Source organism: Hyaena hyaena, unplaced genomic scaffold (genome assembly GCF_003009895.1).
Source record: "Hyaena hyaena isolate Hyena2069 unplaced genomic scaffold, ASM300989v1 scaffold_325, whole genome shotgun sequence".
Lineage (NCBI taxonomy): Eukaryota > Metazoa > Chordata > Mammalia > Carnivora > Hyaenidae > Hyaena > Hyaena hyaena.
In genome coordinates this window covers 1,132,129-1,153,829 of record NW_024080957.1, presented here as the reverse complement: position 1 = coordinate 1,153,829, position 21,701 = coordinate 1,132,129, and the positions used below count along the sequence as shown (strand labels likewise).

The following is a 21,701-nucleotide window of genomic DNA, read 5'->3' as shown; positions in this document are numbered from 1 at the left end:
TCTGTTTGCTGTCTATGAGCTTGGTTTGTTTCAGATTGCACATTTAAGTGAGATCATATTGTATATGTCTTTGTCTGACCTATTCCACTTAGCATAATGCCCTCAAGGTCAATCCATATTGTTACAAATGGCAAGGTTTCATTTTTAATGACTGAATAATATTCCACTGTACATATATACCACGTCTTCTTTATTTATTCACCTAGCAATGGACATTCAGGTTTGTTTCTTTATCTTAGTTATTGTAAATAATGCTGCAATAAACACGGGGGTACATATATCTTTTTGAGTGTTTTTGTTTTCTTCAGCTAAAACCCGGAAGTGGAATTGTTGGATCATATCGTATTCTACTTTTTATTTATGGAGAAACCGCTTTACTATTTTCCAGAGGGGCTGCGCCAGTTTACTTTCCCACCAACAGTGCACATAGGTTCCCTTTCTTCCACACCCTTGCCAGCATTTGTCTTTTTCCTTTTGTTATCCTTTGTCTTTTTTTTTTTTAGATTTATTTATTTATTTTGAGAGAGAGAGCATGTGTGGGTCAGTGGGGGAGGGGCAGAGAGAGAATCCCAAGCAGACTCTTCACGGTCTGAAGTGGGGCTCGATCTAAGAAACTGAACCTTGAGATACTAACCTGAGCAGAAATCAAGAGTCAGACACTTAACTGACTGAGCCACCTAGAAGTCCCTCTTTTGTCTTTTTGATAATAGCCATTTTAGTAGGTGTGAGAGGATATTTCATTGTGGTTTTGATTTGCATTTCACTGATGATTAGTGATGTTCAGCATCTTTTCAGGAACCTGTTAGCCATATATATGTCTTCTTTGGAAAAATGTCTATTCAGATCCTTTGACCATTTTCAAATTATATAATTGGTGTTTTTGCTATTGAATTGTAGTAGTTCTTTACATATTTTAGAGTTAACCCCTTATCAGATACAATTTGCAAGTATTTTCTCTAAGTAAGTTGTCTTTTCATTTTGTTGATGGTTTCCTTTGTGTGTATAGCACCTTTTTAGTTTGATGTAGTCCCACTTGTTTATTTTTGCTTTTGCATCCATTTTGTTGCCAAAAAAAAATCATTGCCAAGACTGATAAGGGGCTTACCATCTATGTTTTCTTCTATGAATTTTTGATTTCAAGTCTTACCTTCATGTCTTTAATTCATTTTGAGTTAATTTCTGTGTATGGTATAAGACAGTGGTCCAGCTTCATTATTTCCTATGTGGCTGTTCAGTTTTCCCAACACTATTGATTGAAGAGACTGTTCTTTCTCCATTGCATAGTCCTGGCTCTTTTGTCATAAATTATTTGGCCATAGATGCTTGGATGTATTTCTGGGCTCTCTAGTCTGTTCCCTTGATCCATATGTCTGTTTTTATGGCAATACCATTCTGATCTGAATACTATAGCTTTGTAATACAGTTTGAAAACAGGGAGCATGCTGTCTCCAGCTTTGTTCTTCTTTTTCAAGATTGCCTGGTCTATTCAATGTCTTTTGTGGCTGCATACAAATTTTAGGACTGTTTATTTTATTTCTTTGAAAAATGCCATTGGAATTTTGATAGAGATTACACTGAATCTGTAGATTGCTTTGGGTATCAGGAATACTTTAACAATATTGATTTTCAAATCCACAAAGTATCTTTCCATTCATTTATATCTTCTTCAATTTCCTTCATCAATGTCTTAGAGTTTTTGGTATGCAAATCTTTTACCTACTTGTTTGAATTTATTTTTATATATTTTATTCTTTCTGATGCAACTATAAATAGGATTGTTTTTTAAATTTCTCTTGTAATTAGTTCTCCTAAATTTATAATCAATTGTTCATTTTGACTATTAAGTGGTTATTATCATTATCACCATATTGTGGGTAAGAAAACTGATGCTTCTAGAGAGTAAGTAACTTGCCCAAGTCCTACATCTGGTAAGGGAAGGATCTGGCATTCATTCATTCATTCATTCATTCACTCATTCATTTATTGATTGAAGAGATAGAAAGTAGGAGGAGGAGCAGAGAGATAGAGAGAGAGAATCTCAAGCAGGATCCATGCTCAGCAGGGAGCCCAACGCAGAGCTCAATCCCATGACTGTGAGATCATGACCTAAGCCAAAATCAAAGCTGGATACCTAACCAACTGAGCCACCCAGGCACCCCAGCATCCGGCATTTGAAATGATGATTCCACAGAGAGCTCCTATCTACTACCTCTCCCATGGTTTTCCAGGGCTCTTATTCTTGTATCATTTCTCCTCCCACTCCACACCTACAAGCCTTTCACAAGACTGAATCTGCTGAGAACTTTTGAATCTGTATTTGCAGACAGCCTCAGCTCCTTCTTCCCACTCTCAGCAGGTTCAACCCTGTCCACTGAACTAACTTCCTACTCTCCTGCATTCCCAGCTGGGGCTGCTATGACCACCCACCTGGGGGTCCTGATAAGAGCCTTCCTTCCAGATCATGTTTCTGGTTCCTTCGACTGATCAACAAGAGACTTTAATGATTAAATCACAATAAAAGTCTGGGTTTTTTATGTTATTCAGATGTATCAAAATCTAAAATTACAATTTTAAACTGCCTAGTTTCAACATTTTACAGATTCTGTGAGCATAATGGCTTATTTAAAATGAGTAATTTTTATAATTACTCAATTTGTGAGCATCCATATATGTATATATACTGTATTTATATGTAACTATCAATTTGGGTATGGATTTGGATATAGATAAAGATACAATTTTTTGTTCGGATGATATATAGTTTTTGGATCCCTTAATCTTCAGCCTGGAGAATGCTTGTTTGGGTAGAGTCAGCCATCAACAAAAAAATCTTCTATTACTATTTCCCATATGAGCAAGCAAACACAAATTAAAAAGCTATGTGCTGAAATTGCTGTGTAATAACGTTCAGTGATATCACTTACTTGCCAATAGTACCTAAGCTGACTTAACCACTCAAAGTCAGAGTCATCGCTAACTTGTTTTTTAACAAGTGATGTGAGGACATCTCTAGCATGGACATCCAGCACCACAAGGGCTCCCAGAGTAACACGATTCTGCTTGGACAGTTTGCCACGGACCAAAGTAACAATATCATCAATTTGCCTGTTACATTTTTCCAAGTACTGCTCGAGAGCCTGAAAGAAAAGAAGATGCATTTAATGTGATCAGACTTCTGAACAAAAACATCCTGAGCTAGCATTTCTACATTTTTCCCCATTTGACACAATTAAAAAATAATCAGTTTTTCTTACTACAAAAGTATTAGGTGAACAAGGCCAGTCTGGCCAGATAGAGTGGACATATGTGGTTTGTGTCTACTCAACATCCTTTCTGCTCCAATTTCCACTTCTATATGCTCTGTGGTGCTGGTGAGCTGTCCATCATCTTGCCCCATCTTGATGGCAGCAAGCAGGGGGGATGTGTGACCCAACTAGGGCCAATCAGAGTTCTTCCCAGGAACTGCTATGCAGTCAGTGAAAAAAAGTGCTTCTCGCTAGGTCTGGGGACTCTGAACATGCCGATCTGAAGCTACTGCAAGCCTTCATCCCCACGGCGTAACAAAGTCGGCCAGAGCCCAGCAGGGAGGAAAGGCAACGGGAGAGAGACTGCAGTAGCAAGGACGCCCTGAGATCCTGATCCTGACTGCTCTTCCTCGAATCCCAAAGTCCTTTTAGTCCTGTTGTGTAAGCTTTCTGAGCTGGATTTGTGCCACTTGAAGAGTAAAGATCTTAACAAACAAAACATCTAATATTTTAGTTTATGGTGAGCAATCCCAGTTCTGAGAACCAGGCTCTCTTTTGGTGGGTAAATCTAATTAGTAAGTTAAAAAAGAGAAGAGGGTTTATGATGAAGATCAGATTGGAATTAATGACCACTGCTGTGCTTAAGGGACTGTCAACAGGCTCCAGAAGGCTGATGGGCGTTCTCTCTCCACTGTAATAATATTTAACAAACACTGGGCAACAGTGAGTGTATTTCATTCCTTCAGGACCAGGTAAGTGGTAGTGATGGAGCTAAAAATGAGCATTTTCAAGAATGAGAACAGGTTTACAGGACAGGGTTGGAGACCACATACTGTTTTCTCTGAGAGGCACTTTTATTATTCCTTGAAACATTGCATCTTTATTTTTAAGGAGGTAATTCTTTCAAAGGTTTGAAGTGCTTGAACACTATTGCCTTCATATTATTTACATGATCGATTGCTATTAACTTCCTTCATAAGCAGTGAACGGTAAACTTCTGTCCCAGCCATTTTCAAGTAGCCATAAGTGTTTAAATTCTTGGAACCGATTAGTGAATTTAAGTGGGTTAAGCATACAAACTAGTAAGAACCATTTTGATCCTAGGAACATAAACCATGCTGGTGAGTGCATCTTAGTTTTCTCATCAGTAAAAGTGGGGGTCTCTGAGAGCCTTACCAGCTCTCACATTCTATAGTTCAACACAAAACATAAAATAAAAATTTCACGTTGAGATATGACAGCACAAATTATATGTCCATAAGAATTTATTACTACATACACTGGCAGAATGTATTTTCCTATACTAGGAAGACAGATTTAGAAGTAAAATTTAACCTCAAACTGCAATAAACTGAGTTCTTTAGGAACATTTAGTATATGAGTCCATGAGAATTCAGATCAGATAGAAAAAAAAATCATGGTATCGAAACCATTTTTGTTATTTTCTTCCTTGTAAACCATTCTGTATAGTGAGCTAATGAATCTAAAGGTAGCAGTTATTCTATTCTGTCAAAATAAACCCTTTCTGAAATCAAATATTTTTTATCATACCTAGATCCTTCTACATACGCAATGATACAGTGACTCAAAATCACACATCAGTATCTGCAGTATCTGAGCTCTGTGACAGCGGGGATTCTTTCATTCATTTTACAGCCCCTGTAATGCCTCATGCAGACTAGTTCCACAGTCAACATTCACTGAATAAATAAATCCAACAGGTCCTCTGGGAGTGTGACAGTATAATACAGGGCTATTATAACATCAAACTCTAAACAACTTGGGATGTTTGCGGAGAATAGAAGTATCCAGTCTTCTCTGAAGCTGCCAAGAGCCTCCAGCTGCTCAACCAAAGTGATTGGTTTCAAATGTGAGCCACACATTAATTAGGAGGAAACATTACCAACACATATCATACTAAAACATATGCTAGCCTCCCATGATAGACCCACATATTAATTTAAAAGAAAAAACACCATCAATGCTATAGAATACTGAAACACATACCAGCCCCTCATGATGCTGCTACAGAATTTGAATGGACTGAACATGGATGAAATACAGACAGGGACAAGGGGCACAGACAGCAGATCATGGGCAGAATGAAGCTGGGTAATCACAAACAGAGGAAAAAGAATTTCTAAGAACCCATATAAAGCATAGTTTCACATCATGAAACTTCGCTATGAAAGCACCATAAAAAGCAACAGAAGACGGCAGTCTGGCAGGCAATGATAACAGAAGTGTAACTTGCTAAATCTTGCTAAGCTGCAGCTCTATAGGACCTTGAGTCTATGAAGCTGAATCACCCTCAAGTAGCATAGGTTCTCATTTTGGCTTTCTCTGTGAATAGGTCCATACCTCACTATGTAACACGAATAGAAAGAAAAACCTGAATAGACTGAGAAATGAGTAAATAAATAACTCAATTTCAGTATCAGGGCATACTGCTATAAAACAAACAAACTAAAAACCCTATTTGTATCTATATGCAATACGGTAAGGATTATAGGCAGATAGTTTTGAGCAGATGACACCTCGAGATGGGAGTGACCTATATGGCATGTCCCTTGGGATTCAAACTATGCTTGGGAGATAAGTAGAAACTGTAGTTTACACTTCAGTGCTCTATATCAACTTCTACCTGTTGCAGCCTGCTCTGAGTAAGATCAAAGAAAAATATGGATTTGGCAGAGGGGCAGGAGTTTGGTAAACACCACATTTAAACTGAAGAAATTCACAAGATACCCTCAGGTTTGTCTAATTTGCTCACATTTGCTTCTTCATTCCCTGCAGACTATGTCCCCACAGTGGCGACTGATAAAGTGGGTATTGTGGTTTGGGGGACTGGCCAGCAAGCAAGGAGGGAGATCCAGGTGGCTACGTGTTGCCCCAGCACCCTACACTGGTGATGGAGGAAGCCCTCTGTGTGGGGAGGTTAATGAGTGGTAGCTTAAAAGAAAGAGAGAAAATGAATTCCCTAAGCCCACTGGGAAAAAGAAGAAGAAAGCACACGTGGCTACAAGCCGAGAGCCCTGAAGGAACTCCATGGGCTTACTATTGTTAGGCAACTCCCCTTCCCCAGGGCCTTGTGTTCCGTGAAGGCAGAGTTTTTCCAGAAAAACCTTGACTTCTGCCCTATGCCTGTATCCCTTCCCACAGGAAAAATATGTGGCCCGTTGGTCAGTTTGACAGAGCTAAGTATGTGTTACTCAGCTCCTTCCTCTGTGGGATCCATTTGCTTACAGAGAACACTAGTCTCTCTCAAACCTCAACACTACCAGTGTTCAATAGTATGTTAGAGTTAAAGACAATAATACCAAACTCCATGTCAAAAATATATTTGAGGGGCGCCTGGTGGCTCAGTTAGCTAAGCATTCAATTCTGTTTCAGCTCAGGTCAGAGCATCAGGCTCTGCACTGCCAGCATGGAGCCCACTTGAGATTGTCTGTCTGTCTTTTTCTCTCTACTCGTCCCCACTCACACTGTCTCTGTCTCTCTCAAAATAAATAAATAAACTTAAATATATATATATTTAAACTTAAATATATATATAAAAAATAAATATATATATATATAAACGTTTAAATATATATATATTTGAAATTCACGGTTCTAAACAAAAGATCTACAACTATTACATTCCAACTGGTCCATCAGTCAACTGTAAGTTGACCTGCTTGAAATCCTATAAATGTAGTTTCTGTTGTTAATTATGAACAGCAATCAAATTAATAATGTTATTACACTAATATACCTAATAGAATATTTAAAAGCAAGTATCGTTCAAAACATCAATAATTACTGGGTGCCTGTGTGGCTTAGTCGGTTAACTGTCTGACTCTTGATTTTGGCTCAGGTCATGATCTCACAGTTTGTGAGATTGAGCCCTGCTTCAGGCTTTGAGCTGTCAGCTCAGATTCCCTCTCACTCTCTCTCTGACCCTCTCTTTTCCACTCTCTCTCTCAAAATAAATAAACTTTAAAAAATTAGTAATCATTATACAAAATCAATACATTAATAATAAAAATGAAAATAGTAAATAAGCTAACCGATACCTTGTCTTCACAGGGTAGTCATACTCAAGATATAAAAGAGAATTCTGTTATTTTCCTCGTAATCTTTCTGAGTTTCGGAAGCTTAGTTCTGTTACAATTCTATTTTTAAAGGTATAAAATGTATCTAATAACAAGATTGAGGTCAAAGTACCCTTGGCTTTTTGGGAGGATTGTCTTTATTTTGTTTTTCATAATTAAAATATTCCAGCAATAGTACCTGTCTTAAAAATGCTGAAAAACTGCTGTTAAAAAAATGCTGTTTAAAAAATGCTGAGGCGGAGCGGCAATGAAGCTTACCTCTTGTCCCTTTGCAATAGCTGTTTGTACTTCTGTTGTCCAAAAGGTTTGAGATACACAAAGCACTGTCTGGCCAGGCCACTCCCTCACCCAGTTAATTCGCATATTTTTTGTATAGGCAGAAATTGCATCTTTAATTACCTAATAGGGGAAAAAAATGCTAAAGATAGTTTCACGATTTATTTAAACAAGCTTTACAAAGAGGAGATGATGTCCTAAACAGATTAACTCATACTATTTAACTTTTTACAACATCTTAGCCAATTATGAAGACTCAAAGCATGCAATTAGACTATTTAAATTCAAGTTTCTTCATATACCTGTGAGCAAAAGCATATATTACACAGCACTTTATTTTGCTGAGACATTCAGCTTGTGTGAACCCACATTATATCAAATATTCATGTGACCAGTCGTGGCCAAAGATATCTGAGATATATCTGGATTGAACAAGCCCAAGCAATTTTATTGCAAAATTCAAATTTAAGTAATTCCAAAATGAGATGTGTCAAATCCATAGACAATAATTTTCTTTGAACTTAATCAGCTCCCCACTCACCCTGGGGCACATGAATGTGTACAGGCCCTCTCAGGCAAACCACACAACTCCTCTAATGTTCCTCCTGTGTTTCCAGATCTAACTTCCTTTCTATCTATAGTTAGATGCCCAAGGCAACGATGACAAGCATGGTGGTATATTGATTTATGGAGGGTTAGGAATCAGAAAAGCCAGAAAGTCTTATTTATGTTCTTTGCAACATGATTTAAGCCTAATTCATGTACTTCTCCTACACGTGTTTTAAGTGGATTGACATATCCACTTTTTGTACCAGCCATCAGTGAGAAACATTCTAATCTCTTCTATCAACCCAAAATAGTCACATTGTCTATGAGGTGATACCCACCTTAATGTTTGATTTCAGCAAAGACCGTCAAAATTAGATTTTCCTGAGAAACATAGAAGGATGTATGAACCTTTCTGGATTTCTAGTCTAGCTAGGGTATTTATGGAGCTGAACAGAGATGAAAGGCAGTGTTGGCTACTGATAGCAAAGAAAATTTCTAAGGCCAGAAGGAGCCACAGAAAGGGCAGGAAAATGAGCAACTGAGAGATGGGAGAAACATAGAAACTAGAAGGTACAGTACATAAATGTCAAAAATGGACTAAATATGTGCTCTAGAAGTACAGTGTGCAAAGAACAAGAGGAAGACTTCAAAATCTAAATCACAATTTCTACATAGGTGGATGATGAGAAATAGAATTATGAAAAGTTCTACAATATTGTATGTAAAATATATCTATGTGTGTCAGACATATGTACACATATATAAGTACATGTACATTCTGGAAGTAACATACACATGATAATCTAGTAAGATAAAGGGCACAAGTGCCAAGAACATGACTTTTTTATTGTTTATAAATGACCTAAAATTTACTTAATTTAAGCATGCAATGGTCTTTCAAGCATGCAAATACATACAGTAAAACACAGTAACACAGATCTCTATTTGTATTACTTTGTATGGTATTTGATTGCACATTGCAGTAACACAAAGTTACACAAGAACATCTGGGGATATTTTCCTCACCACCTCATCTAAATGCCCTGAAATGAAAACCAAAATCCCTTCTGTAAGCACTCTGACAAACAAAACTAAAAAAAATAGTTGTAATTGTAGTGGATAGATCTAAAGCAATGAGTTATCATTTTATACATCAATTACCAAACCAAATAACCAAGGCTGGTTAATAGTGGTCACAGTAAATTCATTTCCATTGCTTGCAGCTGCATAAATAAAACAAACCTTATTTGTCAACATACACCAAGGCCTATGAAACCTCATCTCTTTGACTTAGTGGTCCTACACATGAGAAGTTATCATAAGAAATAATTCAATCAAAGAAACCAGCTATATCCATAAGGACATTCGCTTTAATTAATCCACAGTAGGGAGAAAAGAAAAACTCCAAGTGACTTTATATCTACTGAAAAACTCTTATGCAGGCAGATATTAAAGCTATACTTAAGAAGAGGGAGCAACACTATGGCACATTATGTACATTAAACACTTAGATTCCAATGAATTTTTTTCAACAATATGTGAGAAATCTGAAAAATTCATCAATTAACTGTTGTTAATTTAAAACGTGATGCCATATTCCTTCTCATTCCTGCTCTCCTGATCTCCATTTCAATCATGATTTTTATTCTTATGAGGAACTTGAATGCTAAGTCCATAGACAGTAAAAGATGAATTCAAGTGCTCAATTAAATCTGTATTTGTTTCCCTGACTTGAAATTTTCTACTAATAAAATAATTACAAATGACTAAGTTGATGTTTTAGGAGATGTGGAAAACATAAAGTTATCATTAATTATAGGATGTATTTGTGATTTTCTAACATTTTGGTACTTATTTTGTAGGTACACAGGACAAAAAGGCTCACAGCAGAAATTTATATATCAAGGAGAAGCATGTAAAACTTTAGAGAAATCCATGCAAGGCAAGACCAAAGACAGACTCCGTAGACCCAAGTGTATTTAATTAATGATGAAAGAACTAGCTTCTAGCTGTAAGAAATAGGATTTGTGACTAAAATCCAAGAAACCCAAGTTTTCTGTAGTATGGATGGCATTTTGTCTCAGTTTTCAAGTGAGTCCCCATGAAATTAATTTCATAGACTGTATCTTTGTCTTCAAGCTACCTATTACAATTTAACTGGTAATTCAAGACTCAATTTCTGTCTAAAAAACAGTGCATTTATTAACCAGATATTTTAAAAATGTAATCTCTATCCCCAATGTGGGGCTCAAACTCATGACCCTAAGGTCACGAGTCGCATGCTCTGCTGACTGAATCAGCCAGGCACCCCTACGATACATTAATATTCTATATCTTTACTAGAAATAATAATACAGCTGAGTACCTTGTGGATGGATTTAATCATAACTCTCTCTAATTCAACCAACCACTTCTCCACTTGACCTCTGGCTTTGGCTGTTGAAATGGTCTCTGTGAGTTCCACAACCTCTCCTTCGCTACTCTTCATGTGAGTAATATCTAAAGTCTCTGTAAACTCCACCTTTGCAATTCCTTCAAAACATTTCTTCAAGTGAGGTTGCACCCTGTCAGGGGAGAAAATGTTCAAGAGAATTAATCAAATTAAAGCAGCTCCTAAACGATCAGTGATCTTTGTGTACCAATCTTCATTCACAATTTATAAACGTGCATCATGCGTCGGGTCCCTGCCAGATGCTGTTGGACATAAAAGGCTGAGGGAAAAAGACACAATCCCTGCCTGTATGGATTATACAGTCTGGTAGGAGGCCATCATTAATTGAATAATTACAAAAAGACCTGTAAAACTACAATTATAATAAGAGCTACAGAGGAGACCCCCGTGAGGCTTTGTTTCCAACACAATGAACTGAAAGATGTTAAAAGCAACATAAGGAGCAAACCAATCCTGACTAACAGATAATACACTAATTGGAAGACTCTTCAAATGCACAAAACTAGCTTTTTCAACTGGGATCTTCAGAGACTGCCCGCAAATTACTAACTAGGTTTAGCACTTTGAGTACATTACAGTTTACTAAATCGACAGCATCAAAGGTTTCCAGTTGTGGTCATTGTAACCTAGATGGAAGTGACTAATCCCCTCTATTTTAGGCTTATTATTAATAGCCAATTAAATTCATCTTCCAATAGGCAATAAAGCAGAATATAAAAATTCAGATGGAAATCTGAGCCTAAATTGATCTTTTTGTCTGAATTACTTGTCTCCTACTTCAAAGGCACAAGGCATGAAACTAACAAATTTAATAACTATCCATTCACTGTCTGCTGTCTACTAGACATACACACTCTTCTAAGGAATTGGGAATCAGCATTGGGGAAGAAAAGAAGTCCAAATTCTCTGCCACCATGGAGCTTATATTCTGCTAGGGGAAATCAGACAGTAAACAAATAAGTACATTATGGCATATTCCAGATGATGAAAAAGAAGCCGAAGGAAATAAGAGTAGTGAAGATAATCCACTGGCTAGGCAGTGGTGGAAGGGATGCCATTTTAAATGCAGTGGTCAGGGAAAGTTTTCCTGAGGGGCAGACCTTTGAGCATATCTCCACAAAAACCTAGAAGAGGTAAAAGAAGTCAAAGATATTTAGGTAAGGAGCAAATTCTGCAAGATGGCAGTACACTGATGTAGGAGGCTGCCCCTCTTATAGCAGAAATGGAAGGGTGAATAATGGGATACCACCTCCATGGTGGGACACCATTGCAGGCCACGGAGAGCGAGGTGTTCTGAAAAATCTGTAGAAGAAAATCGACAAAATATGAAATCCTCCCCAAGACTGATCACATTTGGAAAATGTGGAAGGAAAAATAACCTTCAGCGACATTACTTATGTTTTTAAATAATTGCAATGGTTATTCTGAATATTGAGAATGTTCCTGAACATAATTATATATATTTATATCCTGCCTTATTTTAAAAAGTAAATTTAAGCAGATAAATTTAGCTAAGTGCTATGTTTGTAAGGTACTTACCTAGTGGGATCTTTAGTCTCAGACAGTATCTCAAGAAGTTCATCATTAGACAAGAAAAAGAATCTGGGGAAGAAGAGACGTTTCTTTTCCAAATATTCATTAAGTCCCTTAAGAATGAGTTCCAAGAGTTCATTTGATTTTTTCAACCTTTCCAGCATTCTCTCGATAGTTACAACTTGTAGAACATGCTTATCCTAAAAATAAAAAACACACAACTCAAAAATACTAGATACTAGCTTTATTTGTATTCATATTATATTTGAGATTGCATGTTTTTAGTCAAAGATCAGCCAAAATTTTAAGTGAATATTTTTAAAAAGTAGCCTCACATACTCTAGGTCTAACTAGCCTCCTTAATTAGTAAGAGTCATGTTGACATGATCCTTAGTGATGTTGCACACAGCGTCTCATTCTAAGTTGGAAAGTATGAGAGGCAGAAAATGAGCGTGAGGCGTGGGGGGAGGAAGAGAGGGATGAGGGGTGAGCACTCATGCACTGGGTTGGGACAAAAACAGGGATCTCACAGAAAGGATGGAGGAAACTAGTATAAGAAATATTTGTCTTTTATTCATTGAGGAAAAGTATTCTAAAATGATAAACCACCATTATTACTTCAAATATTATTGTTATCAATAATAAAATAGCACAATCCCTGTTTTATAACTGTAGATAAAAATGTAAGCGTTTGAGGGGGAAGAAAGGAGTTTTCAATAAAAATCTTACATTGCAAAAACTGTAGTAGGAACTATATGATAACATTGCTTGTTTCAGGGATACTCTTCCTGAACGCTCTAGAAGATAAAACTGTGCTACCTTTAAGACATGGGCTTTTGAGTATAACTCAAAAGTGCAACTGTGAGCTGTTTGGTTTAAAGCCATTTAATCACTGTCAAGTATTTAAATTGTTTTAATGTTTGTTTTTTTTTTTTAATTTCTGAGAGAGAGAGAGAGAGAGACAGCATGAGAAGGGGAGGATCAGAGAGAGAGAGAGAGATACAGAATCCGAAGCAGGCTCCAGGCTCTGAGCTAGCTGTCAGCACAGAGCCCGATGTGGGGTTCGAACCCACAAACTGTGAGATCATGACCTGAGCTGAAGTCGGGACGCTTAACCGACTAAGCCACCCAGGCGCCCCTCACAGTCAAGTATTTAAAAGAGCTTTCTTTTATGCTCTGGATGCAAGGTCAGAATTATAACTGAAAGCTGATCTTAAGAACAGATATTTTTGAAAAATAGTTTATTGATTTCTCAAAATAGCCATATGAATAACTACCAGGTTTATGAAAACCTTTAGAAATACATTATTGAAATATGATCTAGATATAGTTGAAATAAAATTATTTTTCCTTCTTTTTCCTTAACACCTGATTGATGTCATCCAGGTCTAGTGCTGGCCTTTTAATTCCAAAGTCGGTGTTCACCATTGGCATCGATGACAGAAGGAAAGTTCTTTACTAAATAAGCATCAATGTGTTAGAAAGAGGTGCTAGGGACGTCTGGGTGGTTCAGTCAGTTAAGCGTCCGACTTCAGCTCAGGTCATGATCTCGGGTTCCTGAGTTCAAGCTCTGTGTTGGGGTCTGTGCTGACAGGTCAGTGCCTGGAGCCTGCATTGGATTCTGTGTCTCCCTCTCTGGCTCTCCTCTGCCTGTGCTCTGTCTCTGTCTCTCAAAAAAAAAAAAAAAAAAATTAAAAACATTTTTTAAAGACAGAGATAACTAAAACACATTCAAGATTTTATTTTATTTTTTTTAATTTATTTCTAGGAGAGAGAGAGAGAGAGAGAGAGACAGCGTGAACAGGGGAGGGTCAGAGAGAGAGGGAGTCACAGACTGAAACAGGCTCCAGGCTCTGGTCAGCACAGAGCCCGACGCGGGGCTCGCACCCACGAACCGCGAGATCATGACCTAAGCGAAAGTCGGACGCTTAACCGACTAAGCCACCCAGGCGCCCAAAACACATTCAAGATTTTAATCACCAGAGCAAATGATAAACCTTGTGAGAACACACTAGTACATTTATTAACACAAGTAACAGGACATTTTAGAAAATGTATACATATTAAATTAAGAAAATGTTAAAAGATTAAACATGGAATTTCAAGAATAACTAATTTAGCTAATTTGTAGTACTCAGCCTTAACTAAGAGATCAACCAAAAATGCCAGCTGTAAACTATTCTATACAGAAATTTTATTCTTCTGCAGGATCCTCTAAAATGTTTTGTTAATATACTTTGAATTCAGTCGAAAAGGAAAGACAGACTTTTTTGTTTTTTAAAACTTTTAAAAAATGTTTATTCATTTTTGAGAGGGAGGGACAGACAGAGCATAAGAGGGGCAGAGAGAAAGGGAGACACAGAATCCAAAGCAGGCTCCAGGCTGTCAGCACAGAGCCTGACGTGGGGCTGACGGGACTTGAACTCATGAACCGTGAGAGATCATGACCTGAGCTGAAGTCGAACTCTTAACCAACTGAGCCATCCAGGCACCTCTGCTTTGTTCTGAATTTTAACAACATAACTTGGAAACCACAATTTACTCAAAGAATAATATAATTATCATTAATATCTGTTTTCTCAGTAAAACAGTTTCATATGAAATATGTAACATATCCATATATTAACTTATCTTTAAATTTTTTTAGGTTTATTTATTTTGAGAGAGAGAGAGAGAGAGAGAGAACAAGTGGAGGAGGGGCAGAGAGAGGGGAGAGGATCCAGTGCAGGGGCTCAAACATACGAGCTGGGAGAACATGACCTGAGCTGAAGTTGGATGCTTAACTGACTTAGCCACCCAGGTGCCCCTATATTAACTTATCTTTAAAGAGATAATATTTAAAAGACATTTTATTTATTAACAGTTTTATGTTTAAATAAACATTTTTTAACCACATGTAGAAAGAAGCATAATAAAGATTCAGATCATCATTTAAATGTGCAATTCATTCCATAAAGAAAGGATAAAGGAGCACTCTTGAACGCCTAAATCCAAAATCCAAAATGGTGTTCTCAGAGTGCCACCTTCTGGTGAAGTATGCTTTTCCTTGTTGGGGGAAAAAAAAAAAAAAAGCTGAATAGTTGCTAGTTGTTAATAAATGTGAAAAACCCCTTTCACATATTAACAATATTTGTTTATTCTCAAAGAATCTATTACAATATTGCTACTTTGCATCTAAGGTTTAAAAGCTAAAGAAAAATTCAGCTATTTTTTTTTAAAATTTTTTATGTTTATTTATTTCTGAGAGACAGAGTACAGGTAGGGGAGGAACAGAGAGAGAGGGAGACACAGAATCCGAAGCAAGCTCTAGGCTCTGGGCCATCAGTGCAGAGCCCAACATAGGACTTAAACCCACGAACCGTGAGATCATGACCTGACCTGAGACGAAGTCTGATGCCCAACCAACCAAGCCACGCAGGTGCCCTGAAAAATTCAGCTATTTAAAACAACAGTTCATACTTCTTTCCCTAAATATAATAATTACAAAAGAAATACTTCTAGAAACACTTAAAATTCAAGTAAAAAATTTTTATTGAATTCCTGAGGTTAAACCTAGTTAGCCAAATTAGATCAATGGCTGAACCAAACAGACTAGCTCTAAGTGAACAAAGGCAAAAAAAATAGTAAAACTAATCATCTCATGACTGGAAACTAAAGTACCTTCTCTTTATTCCTGTGAGAAGACGAACTTAATAAAGACTGAAGCGGATAAAGGAAAGCACAGACCTGGTTCCTAAACCCCAAAGCTCCTTATTACAAGTCTGACCTTGGGTCATTTACTTAAACCTGAGTCTCTATTTTATCTTTAAAATGAGAACAAGAGCCCTCTTCCAAAATTGTCATGAGGACCAAATTAGAGAAAATATTTGAAGCACCTAAAATGGTCTAACTATAGGAGGCACCTAGACTTGAAACAACCCTTTCCATTTTCTCTTCCATAGCTGTCTGTCGAAGAGACAGACATTACTGGGGGTGGGGAGGGGTGGGGGGATGGAAGCACGAGGCAGTTACTCCACCCCATCAGTTTTATGGAGTTAAAAAGAAGTTTATAATTTGCCATCCTTCAGGTAAGCTATTTATCATTGTAAAGTAAAACTGGCTCTAAGTCCCTTTAAGGACTGCCATAAAATCTTGGTCCACAGTTGGCATTCCATCCGCATTTGTTGAAGGCATGAGCGAACGCAGGATTAGTTTCGTCTGTAGACTACAGAGGAATTCAAGGAAAGTATAACCTTCCATGTTGCATCAGGATGGAGCTTATCAGCTGTGTTCTCAGGACATAACAATAGGATGTTCTAATAAGAAACTACTAGAATTTGACACTTAATGTGACTCCTCTGACACTTCATTTACTTTATCTCTCCCGGGGGAAGAAAGGGAATATTAACCATCATATTTTTTTGGTTAAAGGAACAATTTTACAAATTTTATTGTTTTCTTTTGCATCACAAGTATCACTACTCTCCGTAGCTCAAATGATAATCTACTGGTTGACTTGCATTTTTAAACCTGTGAGGATCAGGGGCCTGAAACTTGAATTGGGGTATAGAGAGAAAGCATTCTAATTACTGCTGCCAGGAAGCTTCACAGAAAGTACCATTCCAGATACTTAATGGAATTAAGCTCTGGCCAGTTCAATAAACTTCCAAAAGTATAAAATTCCTAATCAGCAATTCCTGGACAACAGAAAACTTCTAAGATACTCATGAAAGCTTTTTAAGCACTAAGTGATAAAACGTGGAATCACAGAGTAGAGCTCGGGATAAGCTGCCTTGAATGTTTTTCAGGTTTCTACCAAGGCTTCTGGCAAGGGAGGCTCAGCAGTAGGAAGGTCAGGGACCCAGAGTCCATCACATCGAGCCAGATGTCCCCATTTCCAGTTCTCACCGTCATACTCTTTCCCAGTAAGTAATCTACCTTTCACGTAACAGATCCAGCAAGGCTCTCAATTAAATTACATTGCAATTTGGCAACCCACCGAATCAGACGCTATCACTCATTTTTGGCTACACTGAAGTTGTAGCTCGGAGAAATAAGAGGCTCTTTGAGTGCCTCACAGGAGGCTCCTTAGTCCTCTGACCATGTCTTGAGCTAGTTTTAAACTCTGAATTAAGCCATTTCATTCCTTAATTCTCTAGTGCTTTTGAAAGAATTCAGCCCATCTCATATCCCTTTTATCTCAGAGCCTGCCACGTTGTCTTATTCCAGCAGCCACTCGGTCCACCAAAGGACTGCCTATAAAATAAGACTCTTCTTTCCAGGAGACCAAGAGCACAATTTAAGTGATTTCTGTACTGTATGCCAGGTACCACCAGTGTTCCATTTTCAAAGGGTAACTAGATTTTTGTGATTCTACAACCCAACTGTGTCATACAAACAATCACAGTTCCACCTTTGAGGTGTTTACACATTTATTCAGAGTTCGGTGCAAAATCCTTTTGGGTACATTAAGCAAAAAAGACATTTAAGATAGGGAAATAAGTGATTACAAAATCATCAGAAGGTCTGGGGGAGCACACTCGAAGCTGGGATTTCAGGAGAGGCTCTTAAGACACTGGAACTGTCCTAAGACAGTGGAACTGACCATCCAGGAGCATTTCTACTTCTGACCCAGTCAGGACAAAAGGGTACAACCACCGCTGTAACAGTGCATTCAGGGACACGCTGCAGTGGCTGTGATTCTGGGGCTCAGAGAGCCACCATCATCACTGCCGCCGAAGACCTATACAACTAATGACCAGACATGAAGTCCTTCTGGAAAAGGAAACAAAAACAAAACCAAAAACAAGATCGTGTGTTCATGATCTTGTCTGACAGCAGAAAGAGCTGAAGAAGGCTGCTGTTTCACTTACGCTTTCCAAAACCCCAAATGACGGTTTATAGTTGTGTAAGTCTAATTCGCTGCAAAAAAAAACACCTAGATGCTAGGGTATCTGAGAGATGTTTAGCTTTCGAGCTCACTAGAAAGAAGTGAGACGTGTGGTGCCAAGTGGTTATATTTGCTATAGAAGAAAGAGAGAGAGAGAGACAGACAGAAAGACAGACAGACAGAAAGACTCCTAAGTTTTTCATCGGAGCAACCAGGGGAATGGTATTTACGTCTACTAAGATGGGGTTAGACTACAGGAGGCAAGTTTTGGGGAGAAGTTCAAGAGTGCATTCTTCTGCCTGTATGGAATACAAATGACACTCATGAGGGTCAAAAGTCAAGTTTGGGAGTGAGTGCAACATACATGAAGAAGGGTTATCTGCTTATTTCTTTCACCTCCAAATGCTAGGCAATTAACTGGTTTCTATGTTTCCCGAATCTTAGGAAAGGGGCCAAGAGAGTCCCTAGAAATGTTTTCATGTGTCTACAAAATGAGAGGAAGCTAACGTCTTCACCGACTGGAACTCTGCCCCATCACTGGGCGCACTCGCCTGCTCTAGAGCTACTAAGGCAGCGAAAGGACGCTGGGAGAAAACAGTTGGTGGGATGGCCAGGAGGAGGAGGGGTAAAGAGCACGTGCTCAAGGTTACCAAGGGGTAGAGAAGATAGATCCCCTCTTCCTGCAAGCCCTAGATGAAATTAAGACTTAAGAAATACTGCTGTAGCACAGGTCAGAGATAGACAGAGAAATGCGGTAACAGCCACCACTAGGAGGTCAGATTGAAGATGCGGCCAAATCTCACAAAGGGTGAACGACCCTGGAAGAGATGCTCCACATAGAATCTCTTAGCAGCCCGGATGTGTCAGGGGCTTCACCTGTCCGCACTGAGCCACTCTGTGGACTTCAACTGTCCACAACTGATCAAGAAGCTAGACCAGTTGTGAAGACCAAGTGTATAGATACAGGGCCGGACACCACTCACAGGAGGTTGTCCATCTTGTGACTACTGATGAAGAGGACAGCCAATTCGGCTGGATCAGTTATATCAGTGAATCACTCTTGTCCTCTTTCTTTCTCTCCCTCTTCTTATCCCTTATTCTCTTTGCCCTGGCACCAGGCAACAAGAGCAGGGAAGAGAGAAGTGTGGGAGGGCAGTCCCCACATCTCCCCGATACTGGAACCTCAGGTTTACCTACCCTGTGCAGAGAAGAAGAGCTTTGCAGAGAACATGAGACTGAGGATTTGAAACGGATGTAGCTAAGTCTTTATAGGGAAAACTATCTTTTAAAAAGATTTTTTTTAATGTGTATTTATTTTTGGGGGAGAGAGAGAGAGAACGAGTGGGGGAGGGGCAGAGAGAGAGAGAGAGAGAGAGAGAGTTAGTTCAAAGCAGGCTCCAGGCTCCAACCTGTCACCTCAGAGCCTGATGCAGGGCTTGAACTCATGAACCGTGGGATTATGACCTGAGCTGAAGCTGGATGCTCAACCGACTGAGTCACCCAGGTGGCCCATAGCCAAAGCTATCTTAATGGTGACTGAAAAATTCTGGAATTAGATTAAAAGGTTAATAAGTCTCACTCCTCTTGAGAAGGGGTCTTTGGTAGCGGGTATCAAAACTTGAAATTATCCTTTACATTGTAGATTTAACCTCGGAGCCTTTTCTCTTGCCCAGTTCTAAAAGAACCTTTATTAGCAATTCCTCAGATGGAAAGTGGTGGCTTTTTGTATCAAACACTTAATCTAATGACATCTCTACTACACAGGTCAACTCACTCAACTTCCTGAGAGAATACAGATTGAGGTTTATTTTCGAAGCTTTGGAGAGTATTGACAAAAAAGAAAATGGAAAGCCAGTTCAGGAAGACAATCAGGTCTTCCAGCAAATCTAAAGGAAGTGTCACCCAAAGGAAACTGCTTATTTGGCAATAAAAGTAAGTTACGGTTTCTTGTTTTGTCTGCTTTACCTTAAAAAATAAATGGTGTTTTATTAGTTTCAGGTGTACTTCTTTGTTTTTAATTCAGCAGTTTGATAGAATTGAAAATCTGCCTCCTTAAGTTACTAGTCCCGGTATAGCCGCCCTTTTCTAGGCACTTAAATATTTATAAAATTTCCTTAGCAATATGAGGTTCTGAAGAATATTTTGATCAGACACAAAAAATTTTTTATTTTAAAGATTATCTTAACTAGGAGAATAGAAACATCTACTTTTTGCTTTTGCAACAGCCAAACAAAAATTCTACTTCATCCTTTTCCAAATGAAAATGTACACATTACAAGGGCTTTGCCCCGTTGTAGGGAAACAATATACGAAAGGCTAAAGTTTCAAAATTGATTAGAGGTGATTAAACGTATTACAGTGTGACTCACCAGAGGTCCTTTAAATATAGATTTCCAGTGTGTTTAACTTTACAGAAGTTTAGCTTATGCAGAGACATGTTTCAAGCATTAATACATAAAATGAAGTAAATTTATTCAATCAATGTCAATCTTTCTGAATATTTTCCTAGCAAATCATATAGTTGATGTTGACACAGTATTATTAGTATTTAGGGTTATAGTCACAGTTTAAGTCACAGTCAAAGTTTAGGTATTAAGATTATGTGTGTTTGTATTTTAGGGTAGGAAAATTTTAACATAATACTTGCTCTACCTTAGTATTGTATTTGATCAAAAACACCAATGGAGAAACTTATATTCATTTAATGAATATAATTTAATAACTAATATTTCTTCTGTTATAGTGTAACCTTCCTGCTAACGTGCAAACTGTGCTTTGCGGGCACTAAATGTCTTTTGAATTGAACAAAAAAAATCCTATCTTTTTCAGTGTTACTAGTATTTACCAAATTCCATCCTTAACTAAAATTGTAAGTTCTCCGTGGTATTTGTGCCTAGACTGATTGATTGCATTTTGTTTTGGATTTATTGGTCTCTGTATTTGTCTTTGCAACTCATCTTCTTTTAGATGCCTAAAGAGAAACATAGATTGAGTGCCACACTGGCATGTTTCTGCCGTAATGCATCTCAGGGATGGGGTAGCCCATAATGAAGGGACAAAGAATAGATGGGGACATGGAGTGCTGTGTACAGTGTCTTCCTAGCCGAGCATCCTGTAGGAACCACTAATAGAACCACAGGTTATTAAATAATTTAAATTACTTTGGACCTCAAGAAACTATCGGAAGATACCTAGTTGGTTTTGATATTTCTTGCTCCTGAGATTCTAAAATAATATCTGAAAAGAGAACATATGTGGAGGAAGATAAAATGACTTATTCAAATTGTTTTGAAAACAAAAATCTTGTCACTTCAACCAAATAATTACAGTGTCAGAGATTTTTACCTACTTGTATGACAGTTTTCATTAGATCTCTCCATGTTTTATCCACAGCTGTAAACCGTCTGCCTTCCTCGGGCATTTGAGACATAATGTCTGGAGAACTGAAAATGGGCTCCAAATACAGCCATGTGGCTTGGACTTTGAGCCATTCATCCAGAATTTCTTGAAGCAGCAGGAGCTTGCTCTCCCATTCTCTGAGAAGCAAAACACAGTGGCTCAACAGCAAATCAAGCAATGTTTCATATGACAAAACTCAAAACGATGCCAAGATTGCCAATCTTGTGTGCTGAGCTATTATTTCCATTTCCATTCATCTACCTTCATTCAATGAAAAATCA

At 38.1% G+C, this 21,701-nt stretch overlaps 1 protein-coding gene across 1 annotated transcript in view; it reads right to left on the bottom strand.

Moving 5' to 3' along the window:
* DNAH7 (dynein axonemal heavy chain 7) overlaps positions 1-21,701 on the bottom strand; it is a 252,298-nt gene that overhangs the window by 156,806 nt on the left and 73,791 nt on the right. Inside the window, exons 19-23 of the mRNA XM_039248955.1 lie at positions 21,371-21,557; positions 12,159-12,352; positions 10,533-10,731; positions 7,601-7,741; positions 2,925-3,137 (exon numbers count right to left, since the gene is read on the bottom strand). Coding sequence (XP_039104886.1) covers positions 2,925-3,137; positions 7,601-7,741; positions 10,533-10,731; positions 12,159-12,352; positions 21,371-21,557 — 934 coding nt within the window. The remainder of the gene's footprint in view (positions 1-2,924; positions 3,138-7,600; positions 7,742-10,532; positions 10,732-12,158; positions 12,353-21,370; positions 21,558-21,701) is intronic.